This window comes from Acomys minous, assembly GCF_964271855.1.
Source record: "Acomys minous genome assembly, chromosome: 1".
Taxonomy (NCBI): Eukaryota; Metazoa; Chordata; class Mammalia; order Rodentia; family Muridae; genus Acomys; species Acomys minous.
Window position 1 is genome coordinate 186,266,072 of NC_140483.1, and position 27,394 is coordinate 186,293,465.

The 27,394-nt window shown below is 45.7% G+C and overlaps 1 protein-coding gene across 5 annotated transcripts in view; it reads left to right on the plus strand.

The window, feature by feature from the left end:
- The window catches only part of NFIA (nuclear factor I A), a 348,862-nt gene that overhangs the window by 236,019 nt on the left and 85,449 nt on the right, over positions 1 to 27,394 (plus strand). For all 5 annotated transcript variants that reach the window (XM_084780596.1, XM_084780597.1, XM_084780598.1 and 2 more), the window contains 2 exons: positions 8,202 to 8,319; positions 15,416 to 15,543. In XM_084780596.1, the coding sequence (XP_084636722.1) occupies positions 8,202 to 8,319; positions 15,416 to 15,543 (246 nt within the window). The remainder of the gene's footprint in view (positions 1 to 8,201; positions 8,320 to 15,415; positions 15,544 to 27,394) is intronic.

A 27,394-nucleotide genomic window follows, 5' to 3' on the forward strand; every position in this document is an offset into this window, starting at 1 on the left:
TGATAAAAAAAAAAAAAACAGCCTGCAGCCCCAGCCTGAGCCGTCACTATGACCTTGCCTTTGTTTGGCATTACACAATTCAATGGCAGGCCACTCAAACTATGCTCTCGATCAATATCCTATTAAAGCAGCACAAAAAGTCTCCATAAACTTAGTGGTTAGCTATGTTTATAAATGGAACTCGGCATAATTAGATGGTCAATAGCAGGCTCTACTAGTAATTTTAAAATGAACATCACACATCTTATGCCTAGAAGCCAGACCCACCATTTCTGGACAGCAGAGGGATGGTGTGTAGCAGACAATAGGTCGGACGGCCTTCTAAACTATCATGTCTACGTCCAGAACGTAGCTTTTAAAGAAAAATCTGTTAAATACGTTACACAATAGAAATTCTGGTCGGTCCCTTAAACTGTTTTCAAGGCTAAGCCACTTTATTCTAAATGTATTACACCACTGCAGATGTTTTATTTTCTAGTATTTTAATCAAGCCCCCCACACAGAGAAAATAATAAGTGTTGCCACACTCTTAGGAAGGGGGGAGGGGGAAAGTAAGTTTGTTTGAGTTAGCTTAGCAGATTTCCTCCGGTATGATTCAATGCAATTTTAAAATAAATGTTGAAATTGAATTATTTCCAAAGAATGCTTTGTCACACAGAGCTTTTCTTTTTCCTTGACTCATTTGGGGTTAGGGTTTGGATAGGAAAGCAGGAAGCAAATTAGGTGGACCAGCCATGCTAAGATTTTCTACCATTTCTTTGGAACTACAGTCACGTATGGGTAGCTAACATTGATTTCTGTCCTGTCCTCACCAAGCGAAAGAGGAAGACCTTACCCATAGGCTACTTCGTCCACAGCCAGCCCCACCCTACCCTGAGACACAGGTGTTCACTGTCTTAGGTCAATGTCCTGGTCATTGCACGTGGGCTACTGTGCAGGTTACACCTAGAACTACAGTGGGAGCGTGCTTAGGCCACCGGGCAGCACTGTGCATGAGTGTACTGCGCTCTCTGCTATACCATGCTCATGCCAGTTAGAGCCGGTTAGGGCCGGTTAGAGCTGCTCATGGCTGGGTTTGGGCCCTTCATTCTCTATCCTCAAGTGAAGCTTCTGCTAGACTTAGCTGATTCTGAGTACTCTTAGGGTTGACACTGAACTGTGGGACAAAGAAGCACAGGTATACCTCGATATACATGCTAATTTATTGTCAGGGTCTCTGTAGGTCCATTTATTGCTAATCATTCCTACTTCACTCCCGCTTATGTATTCTGTGTTTAACATCCATGTTCAGAATGGCTGTATGGTGCCATGGGATAGTCCAGGATTTATATTAGGCATGAAAAATTGAAAGTTAATAGCTATAGGACTTTGATCAGTGTTTGTAATGCCCCTTGCCTGTGTTTCCCTCATTAGATTATAATAATTTATTTAATACAGAATATCTGAAGTCCTGACTCTATACTGAGCATAAATCTGAGTGCTAAAATGGCGATGCCTCTCAAGAACACAGCAGTGGCGAAGCAGGAGGGTGCCCAGTGTTGGCTTAGTGGAAGCCTTCGCCCATGGTCAGCCCCTGTGTGCTCTTGGGCTGCCCTGTGAGCTGACCGTTATCAGCAAATCTGCCTTAAAAAGATTCACATGTGTATCATTAAAAGTGACTTATTTCAGGATTGTGTCCTAATAACTGATTTATAATAACCATTCTAGTGGTCACTTCAGATTAACAAGTGTGACAGAATAAAAACATACCAGTACTGTTCTTACTCATCTGTCTGGTAGATCTTCGTTCTTCATGGCTTTCGCCAATGCCTACCTTTCTACAATATCTCTTGTAGCTAATGGGTATCTGACACTGACACTGACACTGACACATTGCAAATTTTCTGTGGCCATCCATGAATGGGTTAACCATATCAGCATTTTAAATAATATATAATTCAAGAGTATTTTAAAATATACTTCTATTGATGAGCAGAAATTCAGGATATCGCTACTGATAACATGTTCTTTAGTAAATCTTAGTTTGCTGATAAGTCTTGCCTTTAAGAGCAGATATTAATGTCCACTGAGGGGCTAAAAGGCCTTCTTGTGATTTCCAAAAAGCCTGAAAGAAATCCTTTTTATCCTCCAATAAAGACCCCAAAAGAACTGGGATTTGGTCTGGAGCATCTGACTGTAGCTTGCCCTCGTGGGTTGGAAAGGCTGTTGGTGGCGCCCCATAGGCATGTCTGGATGACTGGCTGCGCACTCAGCAGAGCCACGGCACACATCAGATGCTAAGCTGCTCTATCCAGGATGTGACTAGTAGAGTACACAGTTAGTACCCAGGATTTCTCAGTAAGTGGAGGAAAAAATCAAGCAGTTCCTGCTGAAAATGCTTGGTTTTGTTGCTGCTGCTGCTGCTGCTGCTGCTGCTTTTTTCCAGACAATTAATTAGTGTGTTATTAAGAAGGAACTCTTGTTGATGCAGCTAGTGGTCAGATGGTACCAGTGTACTCCTGGGAAGGAGCTTATGTAGAGAAACTCTTCCGTGGCGTATAGATCATCATAGTGAAAAGACCTTTTATGGCATCAGATCCATCCCCTGTCAAGAAGACTGAATCCCTGGCTGAGGCTGTGTCTTATACTAAACGGGTACCACGTCTGACTTCAACCAAAAGCTAAGACAAGATGGTGCTCTAAAATGCAGAAAATCAATTCCAGTCCCAAAGGCAGAAGCCACTAATGCAAGAGATCAGTCAAGCTCACCCTCTGCTCCATGGCCGCTGTGTGAGGCCCACACCCAGGACAACACTACTAGCTAGAGCCCCTGATGATGAAGGCCTGGAGAAGAGTGGGGAGGACACAACAGTCTTGCTACTTGTGGTGGTAACTTATCTCATGAAACACATCTCCCAGCAGTCGTGAGACAGCAAAGAGAAGGACAGTAGGAATGTGGCTCCCCTATTTCTTTAGGCAAATACCCAGAAACACCTGACATCAAATTCCTGTGCTGTTCCTGAACATTCTGCTAAGCATCACCCTTCATTTCCCCATTTGACAATGAGAATAGTGCTAATTTATACCATAAGGGTACAATAGAATAGCATATATATTTTATGTATATTATCTGGTACATAAAAAAATAGGCAGACAGAAGTCCTTTGCTATTTTCATTAGCATGCTCATAAGATTTTAATTCAATTCAGTAACCACTTGTTCCACATGTTGTCTGTGAAGTGACCTATGCTGTGTGTTAAAAGGAAAATGTAAATAAGTAGTAGAAGTTTGTCCTCCATAGAGATTATTCTTGAGTTCCTGAAGCTTCAAGACTTTCTTTCAACAAGCACAAAACTGACTGAGTAGCTTACAAATTAAACTTACGGAGGTTATCTGTTAAAGTGAACCTTTTTCATTATTCAGAGTAGAATATAACACAGGATCAGTGGATTCAGCCTGTTTTAATAAAATTGAAACACCTTTCAGAAGTAAAAATTTCTGTGCTTATATCTCTCTTTTACCTTGTACCCCTCCCCCAGTGGACACACACACACACACACACACACACACACACACACACACACACACACACACACATACATACACACACACACACACATTCCTTGACTGGTGTTCACAAGTCCTGGCTGTGTGAGTGAGGTGGTCTGTGTATGCTAGCAACTGCCTTTTGTGGGGTTAAAAGCATTCTGTTGCCTTTTTGGCACCTAGCACTACATTTCAGAAAAAAGCATCGCTTAAATCTTTTAATAGCAGGCAAGCTCATTTCACATAGAGGGAAATCCATGTTTTAGTCCAGTGCCTTCCTTTTATGTTCCTGTGTGAAAATCCCTACTCCCAGCCTGCCCTTGGTCATTTCTTTAAAAACAGGGCTAGAAAGGGGAGATCAGCACAGGGTTTACAGACCAGAAATCTGCTTGGCAAAGGAGTTGCTGGAGACTGGTGTAGGAGCTGCAGTGAAAGTACGTTTATGATTGATTTCCATTCAAGTCAGACTGACTGCAGCGTGGTCATTTTTCTAGCCCGTAACTGCTCACACTGCAGCAGTCTGCTATCTGCAGGGCGTCTGAGTTATAGCAGTCTATGTCCCTGTTACCTCTTACACAAATTACTTACACTGGTTTCTTTTTCCATGCAAATTCATCAGTTTTACAGCCCTTCATAGCCACAGTCAGGAAACTCCGGCAGAGAACACAAATTGATAAAATGAGTTAATTTTACTATACTTATTTTTTTTTCTTTCTAAAAGCCCTCTCTTTTAGGCAGCATTCAGGAAACATATTACAGTAAAAGGGAGATAACAAAGGAGTTGGGTTTTCTTGCCATAAATTACTTTCCAAGTTAATTTCCTTTAAGGATGATTCCAGATTCGCCCGTTTTCATAGCATTGTGTGTCTTACAACTGAGCCTTTGACAGAAAGAAGAACAAGCAGTTTCCCATGTTCGCTCCTTTTGTGGCAGTGACATGGACTTTCTTATAGGACCTTTGCCAACGGAATGCGAAACAACATGAAAATTGTTCCGGCGTAGAACTGTGTGCTATTGTTGGGGTTTCCAGCCCCAGTATCAAAGTGCAAGCTCCAAACTCGCTGGGAGTGTTTTCCCATCATGCAATCGAAACAAGAGGATGTCTTAATTTTTCATAGTTATTTTATGAGTTAAAAATTGAGTGCTGACTCCTGATAGCCTTTGGAAGGCATTTCTGGCCCTTCTCCCGCTCCCCAACCCCTTTTTTCCCTTTGTGTATGTTGGGAGGGGACACACAGATCTGAGGGACAGACAACTGTGACAACTGATCCCTAGAACGTAGGCTGCTCAAAGAGCAGAAGTTTTGTGTCCTGTCGACTGTTTTTAAGCATATGAGGTACCAAAGGGCTTTTTAAAAATGTGCCTTGTGTCCCATGAAGTGCAGCCTCTTTTTGACAATGCCTCCCGCCAACCCCTATCAAACAAGCCATAAACTCAGCACCACCATCTCCCAGGCAGAGGAGTCTGGAAATTTGGATAGGGTTTTTTCCCGTGGTCCTCTCTTTCCAGCAATGTAACCCTGGGCAGATTGTCTCTGGTGGATGGCAGAGGTTCAATAACCACAGCCCTATCCAACTGCTAATGTGTACAGAAAAGGAGGCCATCAAGAGGGCTGGCCACTGAAGTAACCCCTTTCTCCCAACAGCCCACATCACTATAATGATGCCTTAATAGCAAACCATTTATTAAGGAATGACACAGAGTACATTCCACTCATGGCAGGAAAGGGGGCGGGGAGGGAAGATGCATGATTCAGAAATAACATCTGAAGGCACACTCTCCAAAGTTAACCTTTTGAGAAAAACTCCTTGGTTTAACAAGATACTTAAGCTAGAGCAAATGGTGGCACTGCTTAAGAAACAAGGGCCCCCTACCCCCACCCCTACCCCCACCCCCACCCTGCTCCCTCTACTCTTATGCAAATTTATAGAAGGCACTTTAATGTTTGACTCCAAGTTGAGAGAGGTGAATGGGGATGATAACTATTTCCTCAATTCAAAATGTATTTGTTGATCTTCGCCTGCCTACACAAAGGGTAGGGCTCCGTCTAGGGGCACAGATGTAGTTCTGGGATCTGGACCATTGTAAGGTCAGGCGGTCTGTGCCTCTGTCCCTTCCTACTGGAACTGTGAGTATTAAATGGAACAATGGGGTTTATCATGCCATAGTAGCTAGCCCGTGAGAAAAAAAATGCATAATGCTGTGTGATGATGACCATGGTAGCCCTGGGAGGCAGTTCTGCACATTGCTCATGATCCTTATGATACATGGCTACAGGGCTTCCTAAGCACATGGCTTCTTACAGTCGCCAAACGCCTACCTGTGGTTTCTTTCTGGTCCTCTGCCTTCATTCCTTTACCTGGTCTTCAGGTGGGGGCGCCCTGAGAATGCTGTGCCCCGTTATAGGGACATTTTGACAGGAAACCTGTACTTAGGTGTGAGGTCCTCTCCTTGCCGGTCACAGTATATCATCCTACATATGGTATGGGCTGCATGCACTGGCAGTGATGGGCACACATGTGCACGGAAGGACCTCATGTGGAAGGCACAGTTTGGGCCTCTGCATCGTTAGGATTATTTAACCCAGGTTGAGAAGCTCACTCTCACTTCAGGTTCAAGGATGGTTTAAAATTTGAGAGGCACATGTTTGCCAACCTCGGAAATCCCTCACCCTAAGTCCACTGAGCACTTTGCACTAGGCCATCTGGTGCCTTTGCTGCACTCTGCATGGGTCACAGGAGGTCAATATGGGCAGGTTAGGGACCATAGATGTGGGCTGGGTTGGTTATTTTTTTAAAAAATCTGTACAGAGGTCGTGCGCTGCATTCACACCTGCATGTTCTTTCTTTCACCTATTCTGGCTCCCTTGATGTTTTACAAGGATAGCAGAGGAGGTGCCATCCTCCACCACGGTGTGGACGCCTCAGAGCTGCTGCACTCAGCCCCGGCCAGGCCTTCCCATTCATCCTGACTCTCTTTGCAGCAGCTGCAGGAGGATCTCACCTCCCTCTCCTTGCTCAGGGGTGGGTAGGCTTCTTCCACCAAGCCGAGGCCTCAAGTCCACTCTGAAATTTGTGAAGAAAATCTAAATTCACACACTTGACACCGGCAGGCCTTTTCATCCTACTTACGAAGACACGTGGCTGTAGTCTCCAGGAGGCACAAGGCCCTAAGAGCACCTGTCATGTTACTGTGTGTCAGGCGGCTATGGTAGTGATGAGCGACATGGGCTGTCATGCATAATGGCCCATTTTATAAATAAAATATTGTGGAATGAAAGATGAAATTATGCAAATAAATTGAATACAAAAGCAAATGATAGAATGACTAACAGCATAGAGTGGAAATCTGTTTACACTACTGTCAAGATGCTCCAACCCTCCCCCACCCAAATCTGTTTACACTACTGTCAAGATGCTCCAACCCTCCCCCCACCCGCCAACCTTTTACTGACATTCACCATTGAGACATGTGTTTGATTTTCAGTTCTCCGTATCTTAGAAAAGATTGTTTTTATGGGATAGCTATACTTCATATTTGGTAGTTGCTATTAGACAACTCACTGTGTATTCTTAGAAATTGCTCTCCTGACTCCATAGTTACTCAAGGCATAATAAAACTCATCCTGTCTTCAAGCAACCATCGCTAGAGGCACATGTTCCTGCCACAGTGAGCTGCCGACATCTTACTGACACCTGCCTTCTCCTGGCCACCCTTCAGCGTCATCTTACCTCGTCTTCTAGTTTAAATGGCATCACTAGTTCAATCCTTCTACTACCTCCTCCCTCTCATGCTGGCTCTCGTGAGAGAGAGAGAGGGAGAGAGGGAGAGAGAGAGAGATTCCTAGTGTATAAATGCAAAACTAAAGGTAGTGTTTCCATAGGCTGCTGGCCCTTTCTGGCCTAGTGAATAAAATTCAATACAGCTACCTGTGCACATGAGCAGTGCTTATTGATTGTTCCCCCTGCTGGCAGGGACCATACTTGGACACTGGCAATCGAACTGCAGTGGTTTCTACTTCCAGGCATATGAGTACATCAGTGGCTCACAACCTTGTGATGTTCCAGATTCCCATCTGCACCTCTTACAGAATGACCTAACCTTAGCTATCCGTAGTGACACTACTTTAGCCACGTCTTTTTCACTCTGTATCCTACACCACAGAACTGTCTGAAACCCAGTTAACATTTTCTGTTCTCTTATCTTTGGGCTATTTGCTCTACCCAGAATTCTTTCTTTCCTCCCAGTTGCTTGTCCTTCCAGCACCTTCTGCAGGTACATTTTTTAGGCCCTTTTAGGCCCTTGCCCCTTTTCTTCCCAAGAGAGGTCAGACACAGACTCCTGACACCAGTTTCTGAAGGCTTCTCCGCTGTCTGTAGTTTCATCTCCGAGGCTCCCCTGGCAGTGTATTCACGGGCGACAAGCATGGCCCTGGTCTACATGTCTCCTTCGCTCTGCAGCCTTAGGAGGAAGGCATCTTTCTGGTATAGACCATTTTTATTGTCAGCATTCCTTTGAGGTCATAGTTTATGGGTGATAATTCTGGATAAACTTTGCAGATAAATGCAAATAGAAAAATGTGTTCCGTGCTATGCTAACATAGGTTCTTCTTCATCTTGAATTCACAGGATTACTTAACTTACGGTTTGTTTTGGCTTTTGTTTTTCTCTCTCTAGCACCGATAGCTGCAGGAACCGGCCCCAACTTTTCTCTCTCTGATCTGGAAAGTTCTTCATACTATAGCATGAGTCCAGGGGCGATGAGGAGGTCTCTACCCAGCACATCCTCTACCAGGTAACTGCACTGGTGGCCTCCGAAGAGCCTAAAACACAGAGAGCCATACCTTGATTGCTTTTAACTCCTATCCTGTGGGACATTTAGCAATGTGTCTATAACAATACAGGGTGCAAAGGACAGCCTCCACAAGCTGCCTCCTTAAGGAGCCAAAGCCGACGTACATGAGATAAAATTGCCTGTTATACATGTGTGCGCGCACACCAGTAAGAAAAACAATTGCCCCAATTGCATACCATGAAATAAGTCAGTTTGAATAGATTTTGTCCAAAAGGGTGAGGTGCTCACCTCTGGGATGCTGCCTAGCTTTAAGATGAGGCAGGGAAGACATGGTGGCCTGGCAAGGAGAACATGAGCAGAGAGATGTGGAGAAGAGCGATCATGGGTGTAGCATATTCTCTGGGGAAGATGGCTTCCCTGAGGCCGCAGGGGTGGGGGGAGGTAGGGGGGAAGAGGCGAGTGCTCTGTCTTGACTGGCAAAAGGTGACCACTAATGACAGCAGCCTAAGTGCCCTGGCCACAATCTTCTTAGCCTGCTGGACTCTGTAAGTCCTCTAACGCAGTCTGCTGAAGTTCCCTGAAGATAGAACTGACTTGACATCCTGGCATGAGGTCATAAAGGAAATGCTGGTCAGAGAGCAGGCTGGGGCCACACTTTGGACCCGTGTGGTCCAGGAGGCCTTAAAAAGCTTAAGTTGGAACTAGAACATGCAGCCTGCTGTGAGCGCCAGGCTTCCCGATGCCCTCAGTTATCAGAGCCAGCATCTAGAGATGTGCTTTGCAAGACCCTGCTGTGTCTAGATAACCTGTACCAGGGCTGGGGATTGGGCGTCAGAGCCATGGTTTTCCTTTACAAATTGGCTTTAGCACTGGACTGTGACAACAAAGAAAGGGGCAGTCGTGTTTGTGTACTTTGCAGAAAAACATTTATCAAATGTAATTTCTGTTAAAGCAAGTACAGACACTTATGATTAAAAATAGTGCCCAGAGTGTGGACTTTGTCCTTGATGGAAGTCTACCTTACCTTTAAGAAGAGCGTCTTTAATACCAACTCGAAGATGAATCAATCAAGCAGTCACTTCCAACACTGCATTATACCTTCATCTTCGGCATTGTTTAATGCCCCCTCAGTTCATTACAATATTGCCTCCACAAGGAAGCAAGGACCCCAAATCCCAAATGCATTTATAACAGAAAAAGGGGATTACGAATACATTTAGGTATTGCTACACTTGGAGGATTTTTGAATGTTTGCTGATAGAAGAGGCAGTGCATTCGGTCAACAATAAAAGCTTTGCAAATACTTGTGGGTGGTGCTTAATTTAAAAGTTCATGGGTGGCTTGTTTTTCATATATGAGCTTCTGTCCTGTATAGCTCTGCAGCAGTGTCTCTTACCTCCTGTCCTCCATGCACGCCGAGCTCTGTTGTATGATTTTGTGTTGTGACCTGCAGGTGAAGGACTGATTATTGTCTTTTAACAGGCTAGTGACATTCTCCTATTCTGAAAATAACTAGTCCTCATAAGGAGTTAATTATATCAATAGTTAGTAACTCTGTAATGTTTGTTTTTCTCTTGTTGGCCTCTTGGAGAGGAGAGGAGAGGAGAGGAGAGGAGAGGAGAGGAGAGGAGAGGAGGGGAGAGGAGAGGAGGGGAGAGGAGAGGGGAGGAGAGGAGGGGAGAGGAGAGGAGGGGAGGGGAGAGGAGGGGAGGGGAGAGGAGAGGAGAGGAGAGGAGGGGAGAGGAGAGGAGAGGAGGGGAGAGGAGAGGAGAGGAGGGGAGGGGAGAGGAGAGGAGAGGAGGGGAGAGGAGAGGAGGGGAGAGGAGAGGGGAGGAGAGGAGGGGAGAGGAGGGGAGGGGAAGGGAGAGGGGAGGGGAGGGGAGGGGAGAGGAGAGGGGAGGAGAGGAGAGGGGAGGGGAGGAGAGGAGGGGAGAGGAGAGGGGAGGAGAGGAGAGGGGAGGAGAGGAGAGGGGAGGAGAGGAGGGGAGAGGAGGGGAGGGGAGAGGAGAGGAGGGGAGAGGAGAGGGGAGGAGAGGAGGGGAGAGGAGAGGAGAGGAGGGGAGAGGAGAGGAGGGGAGGGGAGAGGAGAGGAGAGGAGGGGAGAGGAGAGGAGGGGAGAGGAGAGGGGAGGAGAGGAGGGGAGAGGAGGGGAGGGGAAGGGAGAGGGGAGGGGAGGGGAGGGGAGAGGAGAGGGGAGGAGAGGAGAGGGGAGGAGAGGAGAGGGGAGGAGAGGAGGGGAGAGGAGGGGAGGGGAAGGGAGAGGGGAGGGGAAGGGAGAGGGGAGGGGAGGAGAGGAGAGGAGGGGAGAGGAGGGGAGAGGAGGGGAGGGGAAGGGAGGGGAAGGGAGAGGGGAGGGGAGGAGAGGAGGGGAGGGGAAGGGAGGGGAAGGGAGAGGGGAGGGGAGGAGAGGAGGAGAGGAGGGGAGGGGAAGGGAGGGGAAGGGAGAGGGGAGGGGAGGAGAGGAGGAGAGGAGGGGAGGGGAAGGGAGGGGAAGGGAGAGGGGAGGGGAGGAGAGGAGGGGAGGGGAAGGGAGGGGAAGGGAGAGGGGAGGGGAGGAGAGGAGGGGAGGGGAAGGGAGGGGAAGGGAGAGGGGAGGGGAGGAGAGGAGGGGAGAGGAGGGGAGAGGAGGGGAGAGGGAGATTACATGCCTGTGTGCACTCACAAGGGCCTATATGTGGAGATCAAAGGACAACTTTTGGGGGCCAGTTCTCTCCTGTCACCCTTACACAGGTTTATTGGGCTTACCAGCAGGACTTTACTGGCTGAGGCTTCTCTCTGCCCACACTAAGGTGATTTTAAACAAAAGTTCTTGAATATGTGGACTAAACAGAATTATCTGTTACAAAATTAGAAAATACGCCTTAAAGAGAACACCCCAGATTCACATACAATAATAGTCACCAACTGGCCGCTAGTGCTGATGCTACGATGCTAATCTCTCTGTGGCTTCTCAGTTGTCTCGTTAGCTTGAGTCTTAGCTGTCTCCAGCAAACTATTCTGCCATTGCAGTAGCGGAGCCACCAGAGCACATGGCAGTTAAGCAGTTTGCAGGGCCACAACCATGGTAAAGACAGGGTCACCATTCAAACTCAGATCTTTGACCATATTTATAGACCATAGTTACTTACACTGAATTGTCTTAGCAGCAGTGCTGCACCAAGGAACTAGGGAATGTGGGATCCTAACAAAGCAGTATCTGAACTCTCCACCTCGCCCTGGCCCGCAGCGGCCACTGTCTAAATATTGTTGCTCTATTGGCGGTACAAGCCTGCCTTACATCCCAGTCTGGTTCTATGTCCCTTGAAGGACAATGTCCAACTCTCCCAACTCATAAGCAAACTATAAGTACCAAGTAGTTATATTTGGCATTGTGGGCACAAGAACAAATCAGAGGAGTTCCGCACACTGACAAAAAGAAATGTTCAGATTGGTTTATGTGAACACTCTGTAAGTGGGGACGGTATTGCCTTGTGGGTATGAAACAAGGCCTAATAGTCCTCACACAGTAGGAAGCAAGCAACAGAATCCTTGTGCTAGTCAGGAGGAAGAGAAAGAGTCAAGGGCCAGTTCCAAGAACTAAGTTTTGTTTTTTTTTAAAAAGCATTATTTGTGTTTTCCATATACTTTATATTGCTCCGGGATGGGCATCTCAAAAATCATAGAAACATTCAATAAAAATAAGGATAAGGGTTTTATCCTAAGCACTTGGTCAAGAGAGCCATCCATGTGCAATTCATAGAATCAGGAAACTGTGTCTTAGAAGCCCTTGCCTGTTCTTCCTAGCAATGCCAACTCTCCTCTCTCCTGGACCCTGCCCTCCCTCTAGCCACACTCCTGTCATGCAGATGCTGAGACTGTGTCTACCCTGACAGTCCTCCGGTGCGAGCTCGGGTGTCCCACCTGTGCAATTCATACCTTGATATTACTGTAGCACTCCAAGAAAAGCGAAGCTTTAGAATTCATGAAAATATTAGCAACGGGAGAACAACACAGTGTAAAATTGGCCTCTGGGGCTGGACCTCATTGAATACAGAGATGCTTGGATCATCCCTTGTCACATGTGCCTTTCAAGCACTTGAAGCAATCTCACACTGGAGTCGGTGCTGACGGCCATAGAGTGATGCTAGGGGAAAGGTGGGGCACCCTTAGGTTGCCAGGCAGAAGGAGGCAGAACTTCCCGCTGAGCTCACCCACACTTCTGCCCCCCAAGACCACAAAGCTCTGCCAGTCTGCTTCTCTAGAGGTCTCGGTGTTGGGGGTCGAGCAGGAGATGCAGAATTCCCCTGGGAAGTTAATATGCCACTCCCTGAGGAGGGCCGACTTGCACCCGTGCTCTCTGAGCACAGGTAGGTAGGGACTTCCTTTCTCAGTAAGCGCCTCAATTCTACACTTAGACATCACAGTCTCTGTTGTGAAGCACATATAGTCAAACGTGCAGGGTGCAGATCAGGGAAGAAACGCAAATCATTCCTGGTGGTCATCCCAGGTACGTAAGTCTCAGTGTGGTAAAATAGGAATCATGGGAGATCAAGGCAACACAGTTCCCATGGAAAAGAGCAAAGCCACATCCCTGTAGCTCTTACAGTATATCAGGAGATTTTACCCCACTTACCGTTCTCTCAGTTACAAGACAATTTCAAATGGCTGGGGGTTTAAAATACAAGTATTTCTGGGTGTAGTGGAAGAAGCCAAAACCCGCATAGAGAGTGGGGTGCTCCGCATTAGATCAGGAACCCGGACCAAGAGATACACTTTAAATTGGGCCCCTGAGCTTCTTGCTTGCAAAGCAAGGCGGGGAACCAATGGGTCAGATCATTTCTTCTTTCCTCTAAAAGAGACAGCAGGCAAGCATTTAGAGATACTAGGTTTTCTGGTTTTTCTATATTGAAATTAGTTTTCTGTGTGTGTTTGTGTGTGATCTCAGCTAAAGGACATGTGTTCACTCAATTTTACATGAAACAGAGAAGTTCTTCAAATCCAAACATCAAGGAAAGGGAAGACCACTAACTAGGCAGCCCAAGGCCTGTTCTCAAGTCCAAAATTAGCGCAGGCACCGTAAGTTTGCTTCCCTGTAATCTGTTTTAAAGAGAATAGAACCTAAAACCTAGGAACATTGGATCACCCCTACACACACACACACACACACACACACACACACACACACACACACGCCGCATGAATGATCTTGACAGTAACATTGTCAAGTCTCCCCTAATCCAGGTTGTAACCCCTCCTTTTCCTGCCGCCTTCCATAGGCCATTTTCTTCACGCACCAGCCACTTTGCACAATTTAACTCCCATGTCACACCTATGTAGAGTTCTTCAGAAGTCTTGTTGCTTGTAGGATAAAGTCCACCTCGCAGTGTTTTCTCTGCTTCTGCCGGGTCCCTCCGTTGGTGTTAGATCTCTGTGGATCACACCTGACTTGTGCCACTGCTGACAAGCACCTACCTCCTGGAATGGTGTTAGTGTCTGGTGAGACCTGTATGCTATGAGCTCATCAGCAAGGGCAGAGGCTGCCCACCCTGCTGCCCGGTCATTCTAGTTTCTTCATTCACCAACGTTGACTTTTTAGGTTTTGAGGCATGAAAGTGTCATGGGGGCACAGAAAAACAAAATGCCAAAGTTAGAAAAGGCACTTAATGAAGCTTGAGACAGTAGCAGTTTGCAAAAAAAAAAAAAAAAAAAAAAAAAAGCATAATAGTGCCTGAGTTGTGCATTAGTGGCGTACCAGCCTCCCCTCGCCATTTTCTCTTTTTATCACTATCTTATTAGCACTCACAGAGAGTTCCAGAGCCCTGTCTCTGCTCAGAGAAATCCTTCTCAAACTCCAAGTCTAAGTACCAGTATTCCTCCACCCCCGAGGCTGTACTTGGCTCCTTCATGGCCTCCCTTGTCCTCTTGGGCTTCTCCGTCTCTCTTCATGGAGAGTCATGTCTGACTCACAGCACTTGAGTGCTGGCCCTGGCATGAAGGGACGGACTACCCAGCCAGTGCCTGATGAATGAAGCCCAGGGAAAGCTCTGCATCCTGACACGTGGGCAGGCTTCCCAGCAGTCAGTGCCCAAGGCAGGGATCTGCCCCTGCAGCAGTGTGTTGCTGGAACCCACAGTTTGGTCAGCTAGGGCAGGGATGAGCAGCAGGTGACTTTTGCTGTTTTCTAACCCTCAAGCTTCACCGTGGGAGGGAGCATGTAGTTCATCTGGGAAAGAGACACGTATGAGAGTTCCTTGCTCACTCCTCTGCAGAAAAAAAGTCTTCATTCATGCAGATGAAATAAAATGCCATTTTGCTCATCTCTGTGTAGGACATGGAAGTCCCTAGGCCACTGTCTGTCCACACCCTTCCATGTCTTGGGGCAAAGCACCACTTCCTGCTATTTCTAGCCATTCTGTGTGGCATTTTAATTCTAGTGTCTAGAGGAGTGTCTGGACTACATGGATGGGTAGTAAATATATGGATATATTTAATTTTTTTAATGAACAAATCCAAATGGAAGATGGGGAAAAGCAATCCCCAAGCATCCCTAGAGTGATCTCAAGCCCTGTTTTTTATTTAATTGTTTTTAACCTTTGGGGATCCTGTGCAGATTCCAATAGGTCCCTAGGCATGGTGCTGCTGGCCAGCCCTGAGCCACAGTTGTGGAGATAGGAGGCCTGGGCTTCCTGCATGAAAACCGAAGCAGGAGCCGGCCACCAGCTCCGTAAAGGAAAACTGAACGCATAGGCCAACATTGTGCACCACTTGCAGGGACTTGGCCAACTCCGCAAGAGCCTGCATAGTGTCCTAATCACTGCATGTTTCCCCAGTGAACCGTCCAGGAGGAAGGTGGCGTGTGTGCTTTTAAACACGCATTCTTAGCACTGGGGAGGCAGAGGCAGGCAAATCTCTGTGAGTTCGAGGCCAGCCTGGTCTCCAAAGCCAGTCCAGGACAGCCAAGGCTAACACAGAGAGACCCTGTCTTTAAAAACAAACAAACAAAAAAAAACCCCAAACAACAACAAAAAACAACCCCCCAAAAAATAATAATAATAAACCAATAAACACGCATTCTTTCTTCTTCTTCTTCTCCTCCTCCTCCTCCTTCTTCTTCCAGCTCAACAAAGCGCCTCAAGTCTGTGGAGGATGAAATGGACAGTCCTGGTGAAGAGCCATTTTACACAGGCCAAGGGCGCTCCCCAGGGAGTGGCAGCCAGTCCAGCGGATGGCACGAAGTAGAACCAGGTAAGCAAGGGAGAGAGTCATAAAGGTGAAGAAAGCAGTGTACCCGTGTGTGGTTGTGTTGTCACACTCACTGTAGAGTGGCAGAGAGCAGCAGATGCAACGGAAGTGAAGGACAGACGAGGAGGTGTGTCACCTGCATCTCAGCCCATGTGTGTTCCATTTTTCTTCGGCCGGTTGTTGTGCTGAGGTCTCACCATGTTACCCACAGTGGCCTCCAGATCCCAGTGCTTCTTGGGTAGCTGGGATGGCAGTTTTCTTTCACTTTTATATACACACAGCTTCTGTTTTGCCTGTTTGTTTTTAAGTATGCTCGAGCACTCACAAGAAAAAAGTTATCTATTTTCCAACTGCATGGACAGCAGTGAAAAGCAGAACAAAACCCCCCGTGCTACAGGTTGAAGTTGGGTTTTCATAACATAAGAACGTGTTGGGCTTACTTTTCTTGTGGTTGGCTGTCACCATAATTGTTTAAGCACCACAGCTGCCATCTTTATGTCTGTCTGCCCTGACATGAGTACATGCCTGTCGGTCCAACCTTGGGGCCTTCAGGTGGCGGCTGTAGAGTCTGAAGAGCAATTCTGATGGCAGCAGCTTCTGTAGGCCTTTGTGTGTGACCTCCACACGGCCTCCGTCATTACAGGTCAGGTGGGTAGGAAGAGAGACGGCTTGGAGAATCATCTGGCGGACAGTGTGTGCTCCAGTGACGACAGGGCTGTGTGGTTGTGAGTGACAGGGCTGTGTGGTTGTGGTCAGTCTCCACCATGCTCCTGTAAGACACCATCTGACAGTAGTTAATAGCTGTGCCAGTGCTTTTCGAGGGTCAAATAATATGGTCTGTACTGTCCACTTAGGAATTATAGCCAGCTCAGTTTGATGTGGGGAAAAGTGAACAAATTCTCCGGCCATTCCTCCCCACTCCTATCTCAAAGTAACTGCCTGCAGGAACAGACGGGCACCAAGAAAATCTTGGAACTAGCCCCTCATCTTCAGACTTTTACAACTCCCTCTCCTCTCCAACATTTTTCCAATACACAAACCCCATGGCTATAGATGGCTTCATATGGCTACAAAGGAGCAGCTGAAGGGAGATTTCAGGGCAACTGAGCCATCTGGATCCTGATTATGGGCGTTACCATGATCCATACACTGTCTGACAGTCACAGAGTATGTGCCTCCATCTACCCCAGTTAAATACAGGTGGCAGCCCACCCTATGCCTATCAGCTGGGGTCTTTTCTCTTGATCCTTTAAGAGAACGTGAAAGCCCTGTGCGGTTTCCTTCTGCCCAGTGCCCTCACCCAGCTCATGTGCTCACCTCACCACAACCTTCGGTAGAACTTTCTAGACCACATCTGATGCCACTTTAGTGAGGACTCAAGGGTAGATGAGGAAGCAGTGGCCTGCTCTCCAGGGATTTAGAGCAGGTGTGGTCTGAGAATCAGACCTTCTCAGTGTCACGGGGAGGAGCACAGCGGTAACCGCAGCCTCTGCCGAGTTCGCTTTCCAGTGTCGCCCATGCAGTGCTCCAAGCATGGTTGCTCTCTGGCGGCCTTGCTTCACCTTTGTTTCACACTTATTAAAGCTTGCCTAAAGTGCCTGAGAAATAAAGCCAGGCCAGGGGAGAACTCAAGTGCCAGTAACCCATGCTCTCCCTGTAGCGCTGATGAAAAGCTTATGTGTATTTAAAAATTAAACTCTTTTGAGTGCCTCTCCCTTAAAGGTCTAATGAACCCTAATTAATTTCCCTGCTTCAGTGAAAATTAGAATCAAGTATATAGGTGTGGGTCACTTTTGCTGCAGTGCGATACTTACGTGCTCCATGTGTGCTAACGCTGGCTTATGATGTTGACGGGCACAAAGCCCCTCCCAGTGAGCCTGGCCCTTCCAGCCCCTCTGCTTCTTCTCTGGCATATTAGGGGGCTGTGAGGGCTGGTTGAATAGAATGTTCTGGACTAGTAACTCTTCCATTCAAGGCGGTTCCTGCTCATACCTTCACATGATGATTCAAATAATTATAAAGCCACATACCTGTGTCTATATACCCTTAGCAGTCATCAGATGGCTAGCTTTAATGGTTAAATCCTCTTTGCCCAGAGATTTTTTTTTCTTTCCTTCTTCTGAAAGAAAATGTGTTCCTGAAAGGATCCACCCATTGTCTGTCTTTGTTTCATTAAAAAAAAAAAATGCTTTCTCATGACATATATTTGTGTGGGCTGGAGAGCACAGTGGATAAATTTATATTTGGCCATCTTCAGCATAGAAAGTTATAATTGAAACAGGGCCTGAGGGGACATTAAAACACAGCCAAGGGATGTTGCACATGTTCATGGCGACTTTGGTGTCATTAGCTCACACCAGCCACTTTAAATGGATAATTTATGCTGCCAGATGGTCCTTTTTTGGGGATTTTCCATCAAGCCCAATCCCCCTTTTGGCACAGAGAACACCTTTATGTTGTTCCCACACTTATCCGGGCCTACATAGCTTTTCCCCAGGGGTACAGTTAATTAAGTGGGAGGCTTTTAGTGGTTCACTCATGTAAATTGCCTTCAGAAATATGTTGGGAATTATGTATATCCAAATGCATGGGCAGCCAGCGCTTGGGATAATTCTCTCAAACAAGTATGAAGGGCACTGGGTTTATGCTTTGGGTGTGACACAGGAAGCAAAGCTCTACTCACGTGCCCCCCTCAGAGAGCTCGGCATCTGGGGATCTGCCCTCAGTGGGTTTCCAGGGCTCACTAATTAGAGAGGCCCAAAGGTGGGCAGGAGAGACTTCCTTGAGCAACAGGAAAGTGTTGGAAGGTGAAAGAGCCCAGATGCCCAGTAAATTACATGCATGTTTTTCAAATGTCTTCTGTGGTATCCTGTTTGCCATTAGTTTGTCTCAATGCTTTTGGTGCACAGCTCTGCCTGCTTGTCTGTGCAGCAGCGCACAGGGGCTGGGAAAGTCATGTAACTTTGCATGTCCAGCCTTCTCCCTGTGTTTAGCAGTAACGTCTTAAAAACTGTCTCAAATGAACAGCCCAACCATCTTCACATGGACCAAGAAGGCCACATGCGATAAAGAAAATCGCCCTCAACTTTCTCTTCCTCCCCTGTTCCCTGCCCCCTTTCCTGGCCCATTTAAATGTCTCTGCTCTCCTTACCACTATAAGTCAGATCAAATCATGGGCTTTTACCAGAAGCCAACTGTGCGCACTTTTCTAGAGTAGATGCAAAAAGTGACTCCACTGAGTACCTGGCTCTAACTAAGGTCAAGCTCTGGACCCCCTCAGGGCTTAGCCACTCTACTGAGATACAATTACCTCAGCTCCACCTGTCTCTTAAATTGGGACTATCAGCTGAGCCTGAGGGAGGCTAAACTACTTTTTAAAGTTAATCTCTAATCACATGAATGGTGTCGCTAGGATCGCTGAGGGGACAGACCTTACCCAGCTGATGGTAGACAAAAGGGAGATATAAATCTCAGCAGAGAATTAGGCTCAGTTTAGGTTTAGGTTGGAGTCTGTCCGAGGAACATTCCCCAACTTGGAAGAGACTACCCTTCAAGCCATTAGCTCAGATACATTGAGGATGGCTTCATCCGTATTTCTTCCTCAAGTGTGCAATTCTGTGTCCATCGTAAGAGCCTCCCTTGGCTTCCCTGTGTCCTGCAGAGGGAGGGCTCACCACACTGTCTGCTTGTTTAGCCTGAAGGATTGAGGTTGCCCCTGCACTGAGTATGTCACTCAGTTTCAGCAGATCTAAAGGAAACTGAGTAAGAAACTATGTTGCTCATCCATGGAACTTCATGCTACATTTAAATGTAGGTCTAAGAAGCTACTTAAGGCTGGAGGATCGTGAGTTCAGGACCATCCTTGGCTACTGAGTGAGTTCAAGGGCAGTCAGTGCTGGATGAAACTCTGTCTAAAAACACACAAGAGATCTAAAGTGAACTGTCTGAATTGTATCCTATAGAAAATGATTCAAAATTCAAATGTTTATATAAACATTATGACTATAACTGCATTGAGATGGCAAAATTATTAATAAACACAATTATTCCAGTCAAAATGTTGTGAATTCCTAACAGTTCGGTGCAAGACTTCGTGTCAAAATTGACTACGTAATTACAATTGCTTCTTTCAGGGATAAACGTATTTCCAGGTTAAATCGATTTTAGTTTTAAAGGTCAAAATTGAGTATGTCCTCTGTTCTTATAAAAGTTATTAAATAAATAAATACATTCCAAAAATGTTTAAAAGCATCGGTAGAGGACCATTTTGGCAAGCAGTTAACTGCTGACTCCAGATTTGCAGAACTAGGGTCTAGGCCCCAATAAATATGAGCCACCATTGAATTTTGAGAGAATAGCATTGGTTCATTGCAGCTTTTCAAATTGTGTATTAGAAGCTAGGCACGGTGGTGCACATCAGCAATTTCAACATCTGGAAAGCCGAGGCAGGAGGTTTAAAAGCTCAAGGCCAGCCTTGGCTACCTAATGAAACCATGTCACAAAACAAAACAAAAATCACCTATTGGGCTTGAAATGGGTTCCCCTGCTTGCCAGTCCTGATGCGACTGCCCATAGCCACACATCAGTTTTCAGGGTAGAAGAAGTGTACCAATCCGTACCTCTAGCTAAGGCATGTAGGAGGCCCACTTTAAGTGCCAGTAGAAAGGCATCGGACTGGTAACAACAGTCCATTGATCATAGACACACTGCTGCACTAGCATAAATTAGGGGAAATGATTAAATCTCCCACAATCCACTGCAGTAATGGGAGTAGTTGCTGTTACAGAACACTGCGGATGGATCAATGTCTTGGCTTTTCTTCTACGTTTATGGAGGAGAGCATCATTCTGTGACAGTGTTCTCACCCCCCCTCCCGTCCCCCATTATCTCCTTAGTATTGGCACCTGCTCATTAGAGAATGATGTGCCAGGGACCATCAGCAGAGTAACAAGGGTCTGTTCTTAATGACCCTTATCAGAGAAATGTCCCCCAAATAAAGGGTTACAACAGAAAAGCTCCATTACAAAATGAGTACTCTCCCCACCTCTTCAGAAATGTCCTTACTTTCTTATCAAAGCTGCCTTCTTAATGCCAGGAAAGGGCCTAAACCAGCCGGTTTCATTGAAATCTGAAAGGCCATATACTAGAAAAAAAGAGGCATCTTCTTGCACACGTATACACTCTGGATTGTGTGCCCCACACATACGTGATAAAGCACAGTCAACAAAATTACTGTTTGTTTGACTTTTTTTTTTCCTCCACAAGCCTGTTACAGTACCTGGTAATACGACAGACATTCAATCAATATTGAATAAATATATACGAAGCTGGAGACCATGTGTGTCCTATCTTGTCCTTTGAATCCGATCAAACACCTTGAGATCAGAGCACTGAGTGCATGTGATGAGGGAACGAGAGGAGCCCCTTCGGCTCTGGAGAGCCCAGATCATGATTTCGTAAATACTGAACCTCCCAGGAAAATAAAGGGAAAACAGCGCCCAGCTGCTGCATTTCAGCTGGTCCTGTATAAATAAATAAATTACCCAAATCACCAAGTCCCTTAATTTCACGTGTGAAATTGAGGCTATATAAATATTGTAGAATGGAATAAAAACAGAGACAGTGCTAGTTGGTGAACGCTCCTCTCCCTGGTCCCGTCACCGTCCCAGGTGCTAGTGGCTCAGTATGTGGCTCAGACTTAGCAGAGGGAAAGAAGGAACATTGGAGGTGACCACAGCAGCCTTGGAAGGCTTGCTGGAGAGGAGGATAATAGGAGAAAAACAGAATGCTTTATATAAACAGGGAAGTAGAAATTAAGAAATTAAAAACTCTAAAATTCCCGTCCCCTTGCCATGGTCAAACCTGCAGTCTTTGTAAGCTGCTCTGGGTTCCCCGCTTCCTCAAGTGCAACAGTCAGAGACAACAAGATGGCCCCAGCTTTCACTTCAGCTCTGAAGACACCAAACACTGACATGAAGAAAGCAACAGCTACCTTTTATTGACGTATCCACTATGTGGAAAGTACCGTGTTTGTCTTTGTGCCTTTACCCATGGCGTGCCCTCAATATACATGAAGTATGCTTAGTAAGCCATAGCACTTTAGTGAAGTAGTGTGTATGCCTTTTGCTGAATACTTGAAAAACTTGAAAGTGTATGATACTATGAAATTTGATGGGAAACACGCTGTAAGTATGATATGCAAAGCCCTATGCAAAGTGGAAGGTGAAATAGGAAATAAGCAAGGAAAAAGCTGGCCTCTAAGAGAATACGACCCACTGAGGCCAGAGGGGGTGAATAGTTACATAAGTGGTGAGACTGGTGGGATGGCGAGGGGCAGACAGCGTCAGGCTGGGAGCACGTTCACCGCCTTGGGCCAGAGTCTCCCACTGCATGTGTTGAGAAGGGCTTTATCCCAACCCTTCCATGGCGGATGGGGCAGCAGTGGAGGCTGGTCTCTGTGTCCTTCTCTTCCCAACAGCCACGTATCACCTGCCCCATCCCTAAAACATGTGCAGATGGCCCACGACTAGGAATTCCACAGGAAGGCTATAAACTGGGACCACCCTAAGCCAGCAAAAGAGACCATTCCTCCTACGGACCAGAACCTCTCTGTTGTTGTCAGGTTTTTTTACTTGTAGTTGGATAGGATAGATGGACAGAAATACAGACAGATAGAGGTACATGATAAATCAGAATTACTTTTTAAATTTTAATTTATTATAATTTATTCAGATTACATCTCAGTTGTTATCCCCTCACTTGTATCTTCCCGTTCCCACCCTCCCTCCCTCCTCCACCCTATTCCCCTCCCCTAGACCTCTGACAGAAGGAGATCCTCCCCCACCATCTGACCACAGCCTTTCAGGTCTCATCCAGGTAGCCTGCTTCCTCTTCCACTGTGTGCCCGCCAGGCCTCCTCACCAAGGGGAAGTGATCAAATTAGAGGCATCTGAGTTCATGTCAGAGGCAGTCTCCTCTCCATAACCTTGGAGAATGAACTGTCCATTGGCTAGATCTGAACAGGGGGTCTAGGTTTACTGCACGCATTGTCCTTGGTTGGTGCAACAGTTTGTGCGGGTCCCCTGGGGTCCAGATCCGCCAGCCTTGATGGTCTCCTTGTGGGGCTCCTGAGCCCTCTGGATCCTTCCATCCCCCCATTCTTCCATACTGCTCTCACCTGGAGTCCAGCAGTGAGACCCAGTATCTGCCCCGATTCCCCGCTGCGGGGAGTGTCTCAGAGGACATTTATCTATTAAATATTGCTTTAAAAATCTCTTGAACTAAACACAAGGTAGTTTAAATCTCTAATATAAAAAGAAAACTCTTCTCTGCTGTATGAACATAATGCAGATATGAACTAGGCCATAATTTGATTAGTAAAGAAGATATATTGGCTAATATTTTTGTCACTGGGATGTGGCTGGAATTTTAAATATTTAAGTGTTTTATAAGTAACAGTGGTAGCTAATGTCAATGTATATTATTCCAACTCTCTATACATACATACTTGTAAGCTACACACATGTGTGTTTATTTCCCATATATCCATTTAATTTATTTTGAAAAGTGATCAGATCTCAGATCACTTATGATAATATTTATAAGCTGATTTGCCTCTCACTTGCTTTCTGTTTCTTGACAATAATAATGAACCCAGTTAAATATGAAATGATGGAGTACAACACCATAGTTCTTATAGAAGTGATGGCTACTGATGCCTTTTAATAAGGTAGTTTTTCTATACTTCTGAGCAGGAATCTGTGCTGTGAGGCATGGGATAGGGAAGAAGGGAGTCTTTGGACCAATGCAGATCCCTGCAGCCCTGCCTCCCTGTCTGTTCTGGGTGCCAGTTTCTGATGGGCCTGTGCACCCCACCCCTGTTTTCCTGCAGACAATTACAATAATTTATCCAGCTCCATCCATTTACGGGCTTCAGTCACATCATAAACCCATCAATTAATCAAAGGCATGGCACCCATTTGGAGATGATGGGTGAAGTGCATCCTGGGAGATTCTGGGAAGTGCTCACATGCACATAGTAAATCAGAGACAAGTCCTGATGGATTCCTGAACATCACTCCAAGCACTCCGATAGAGAGGGTTCCCTCCAGTCCTGAGCACAATGGGGGCAGGGTCAAGCATACAAGAGCCATTTTACAGCATGTCTTAGAGGTGAAAAATTAAACTGTAATGGAAATAGTGTACGTGCTAAAAGCAGTTGGTTGGTGTGACTTCTCAGAGCCCAGGATGGTGGATTCCTTCCCCGCCTCTGAAAGCCTGTTTGATGCCTTTGGGGTTTTAGTCCAGGGTTGCTCTGATTCCTGGTTCTCTGGTCTGTTTGGTGGGAGGATCTGCTTCTACTTCCATGCTTTGCATCGCTGTGGAGAGTGGGTACAACCAACCACGCTGATGTCCAGGACTCCTCACACCGTGCTCCTGAGCACCCATGTTTGTGTGTGGACCCATGGCTGATGTCCAGGACTCCCTCACACCGTGCTCCTGAACACCCATGTTTGTATGTGGACCCACGGCTGATGTCCAGGACTCCCTCACACCATGCTCCTGAGCACTCATGTTTGTATGTGGACCCACGGCTGATGTCCAGGACTCCTCACACCGTGCTCCTGAGCACCCATGTTTGTGTGTGGACTGTTACGGACCAGCTCAGTTGGGAATAGGTTCTTGGAATGGGAGTTTTTGGAGTGTTGGTGTATATGAGATAAAGCATTGACAAACAGACACAAAACTTAAGATCAAGTTTGTATCTGAGTGTATTTTTTAAGTAAGTTGCTTAGTATTATATACATTTTTTGAAAGTAGGTGGGTTTTTGGTTACATTTTTTTTACGGTATTTTTTTATGGAGTAGATTTATGGAAGTCAGTGAGTAATTAAGTATACAGGTACAGATATAGAAAGTGAAGTTATTGTGTTATTATAATTTGAATTACAGTTTTAAATGAAACAACACAGGGTACAGAACATATAACAGAGATATTATCACTTTTAAGTTATTGGCTTGACATTAATACCTCTGTGTTTTTTTATTTGTTTGTTTGTTTAGGGTTTTTTCTAATGAAACTTGTGTCTAGTACCTGTGTGTTAAGGCAGGTTTTGTCTTGTTTTGTTTTGTTGTTTTTGTTTTTTTAGTTTTCTTTTTTGATATCTGAGTGTCACTATTTGGAGTTTTTTGAAATACTTTTCTTTAGACCATAATATTACTTATTAACTAATGATTACATTTTAGTTATGTTTTTTTAATATGTGTAAGTGAAGCAGAACTACCTTGAACCTGGACGTCCCTGGCTACAGTCCCGAGTTAGGGACGTCCCCTAGTGACCATGGCTACATTCTAGAAGTCCTGACCTGGGAGTGCAGTCCCGAGTCAAGGACATCCCCTAGTGACCATGGCTACATCTGAGAAGTCCAGATCTGGGAGTGAAGTAAAGTTAAGTTAGAAGAATAGAAATTGACTTGTAGGAAGAGAAGAGGAGGGAAAAGCAGGGGAGAGTTGTAACCAGTCTTTCTCCCAGCAGAAACTTGTCAATCTCACTTTTAGGAGACTCTCCCTGGTTAAGGGGGCTGTGGCCTCAGACCTCTGTATTAATTGTCACACACGTTTTTCTGGGCATGGGGTGGTGTTGTGACAGTGGGGGTGGGGTGGTGTTGTGACAGTGGGGGTGGGGTGGTATTGTGACAGTGGGGGTGGGGGACATTGTGACAGTGGGAGTGGGGAGGCGTTGTGACAGTGGACCTTGTGTCTTTCTGTTCTTTATTTTGAATAATATCTCAGCATCTCTCCTGCTTCGCATATAATGAGGGATGGATGGATTAATGTTTCCACTGGCATAGGTAGAAATTCGCTGAACACATTAGAACTCCTGAGGACACTGGCCCCACACCCATTTCTAATCTGAGTGTCCCGTGTAATACCCAGCTTGCCATGTTAGCAAGCCTAACCTAGAATTTGCTCAGCCGTCCCCAGCTTCTGGTGTTAGCTACCTGGACTTGGTGCCAATCAGAACACTTTCCAGCCATGTCAGGAACAGAGGAGTTGGTCAAAGGGAGTCTGTAGCCTCCCAGTCTCGCTTGCATCTCAGCACGCATTAGGCTTACATCAGCCACACTGTGTGTCCTAGCATCCAATGCGTGTGCAGGGGTTAAACGAAGTAAGGGATGTTGAGTGTTTTTCAGGGCCAATTATTATTTTATATTTGTCATTATGTGGTGGTGACACCTGCTTCTAATTTTTAAAGTTATTTCATCCAGTGGGTGTTTTTTTATTTTTGTTCAGAAATTTTATTCTCAACAGATTTTAACTAGTACTGTCCTCCTTTGTTGTGCTTGAGTTTCTGAGTTTGTCTATCAGCACTGATGGCTTAAGATGCCTCTAGTTGAAAAAGGAAAAAAAACCTTTATAACACATACTCATTAGAGTTAGTAATATAAATTGTTGTCCTAGGCCACACATTGGGAGGATTTTACGGAGAAATGGTTTATTACAGGTCACTACTGTTTGAGCTATATGACAGTTGTCTTGAGTTGACTAACACCAGAGCTGAAGATAAATTCGAGCAGTGCAGGAAGAACTTAAATCCAACACTCATATTTAGCTGTTTTTCTCCACCAAGGGCCAGTTAGTAGCCATCGTTTTTGAGCCAGTGAGCAGAGAGGGATAATGGAGGGAGCTGGCTTTGTCTTTTCTGACACTTGTAGCGGTTACTCCGTTGGGGAGAGCCACTTGCAGTGCCCGGTGTTGTTTTTTTAGCCTGTATGAAGACCTTCTCCTCAAAGTGCTGGATAAAGTTCATCACATGAGTATAAAAAGCCATGGACGATGTTGCACAGCTAGCAACCATTCTGATTGGCCTATGGGGAGTTGTCTGCTTAAAATTGGATCCTTGTGTTGAGTTTCCAAAAAAGGTGTGAATGTGAAAAAGAAGTGTTAAATCATGACTCCAGAGAAAATGTCGACCATGAGCAGTTTTTAGTTTAAGTAAAAACCAAACTTTAAAATCTGGATAAATAAGATGAGTGGGGGAAAGGGTGCTTCATTAGCTCCACAACCAAGGCTTTATGGAGAAGCAAATCTCACTGAACTTGAATGAGACACTCAACGGAGACGTTGATTGAATGGAACTGACTCGTTTTCTTAATTGATATGCAAAGCTCTGCCAAGCATTTACCCTTAGTGTCAGATAAGTAATTTTTAATAAAATATTTCCAAGACATGAAGACAGTTAAGAAAACAGCACGGTTTTTAATAACTGCACTCGTAAGTAAACGGATCTATCATTATGTTGTCACAAAGAATGGCAGAGAGCAGAAACACGCTGCTGATCCCGCACAGATAAGTGTGTAATGTAATTAGACAGACACCCTTCCTCTGTCGAACTCAGCATTAATCATTAGAAATGCATCTCACTCTGTTTGGTATGTCACTGTTGTTATAAAGAAGCGAGCCCGTGAGAAACCGTGCTGCAGTGACTTGTGCATTTGTATGACTGGTGTCAGAATTTCTTTTCATTTTCGAATGTCTAAATACTGCTAATAATACTGTGGCATGCTTGCTTGCATGAAGGTGTATTTGAGATGCGGTGGTTTGTTTTGTTTGCAAAACACCAGTGTAATGGGTATTCTTGAACTCAAAATATTTTGGAGATTTGAGATGGTCTATGGGCTCATCTACCTGAAATGATGGCAGATTTCCCAATAAGGGATGGGCTGGAAGTTGTCGTCATTAAACAACAGCCTGAGAGAGAAGCTTTGTGAAAAACTCCATGTCCAAATGATGAAATGCATTGCCCCTTTCCAACTGTAAGCTCCAACTTTTTTAAGAAACCCATTTTCTTTTCC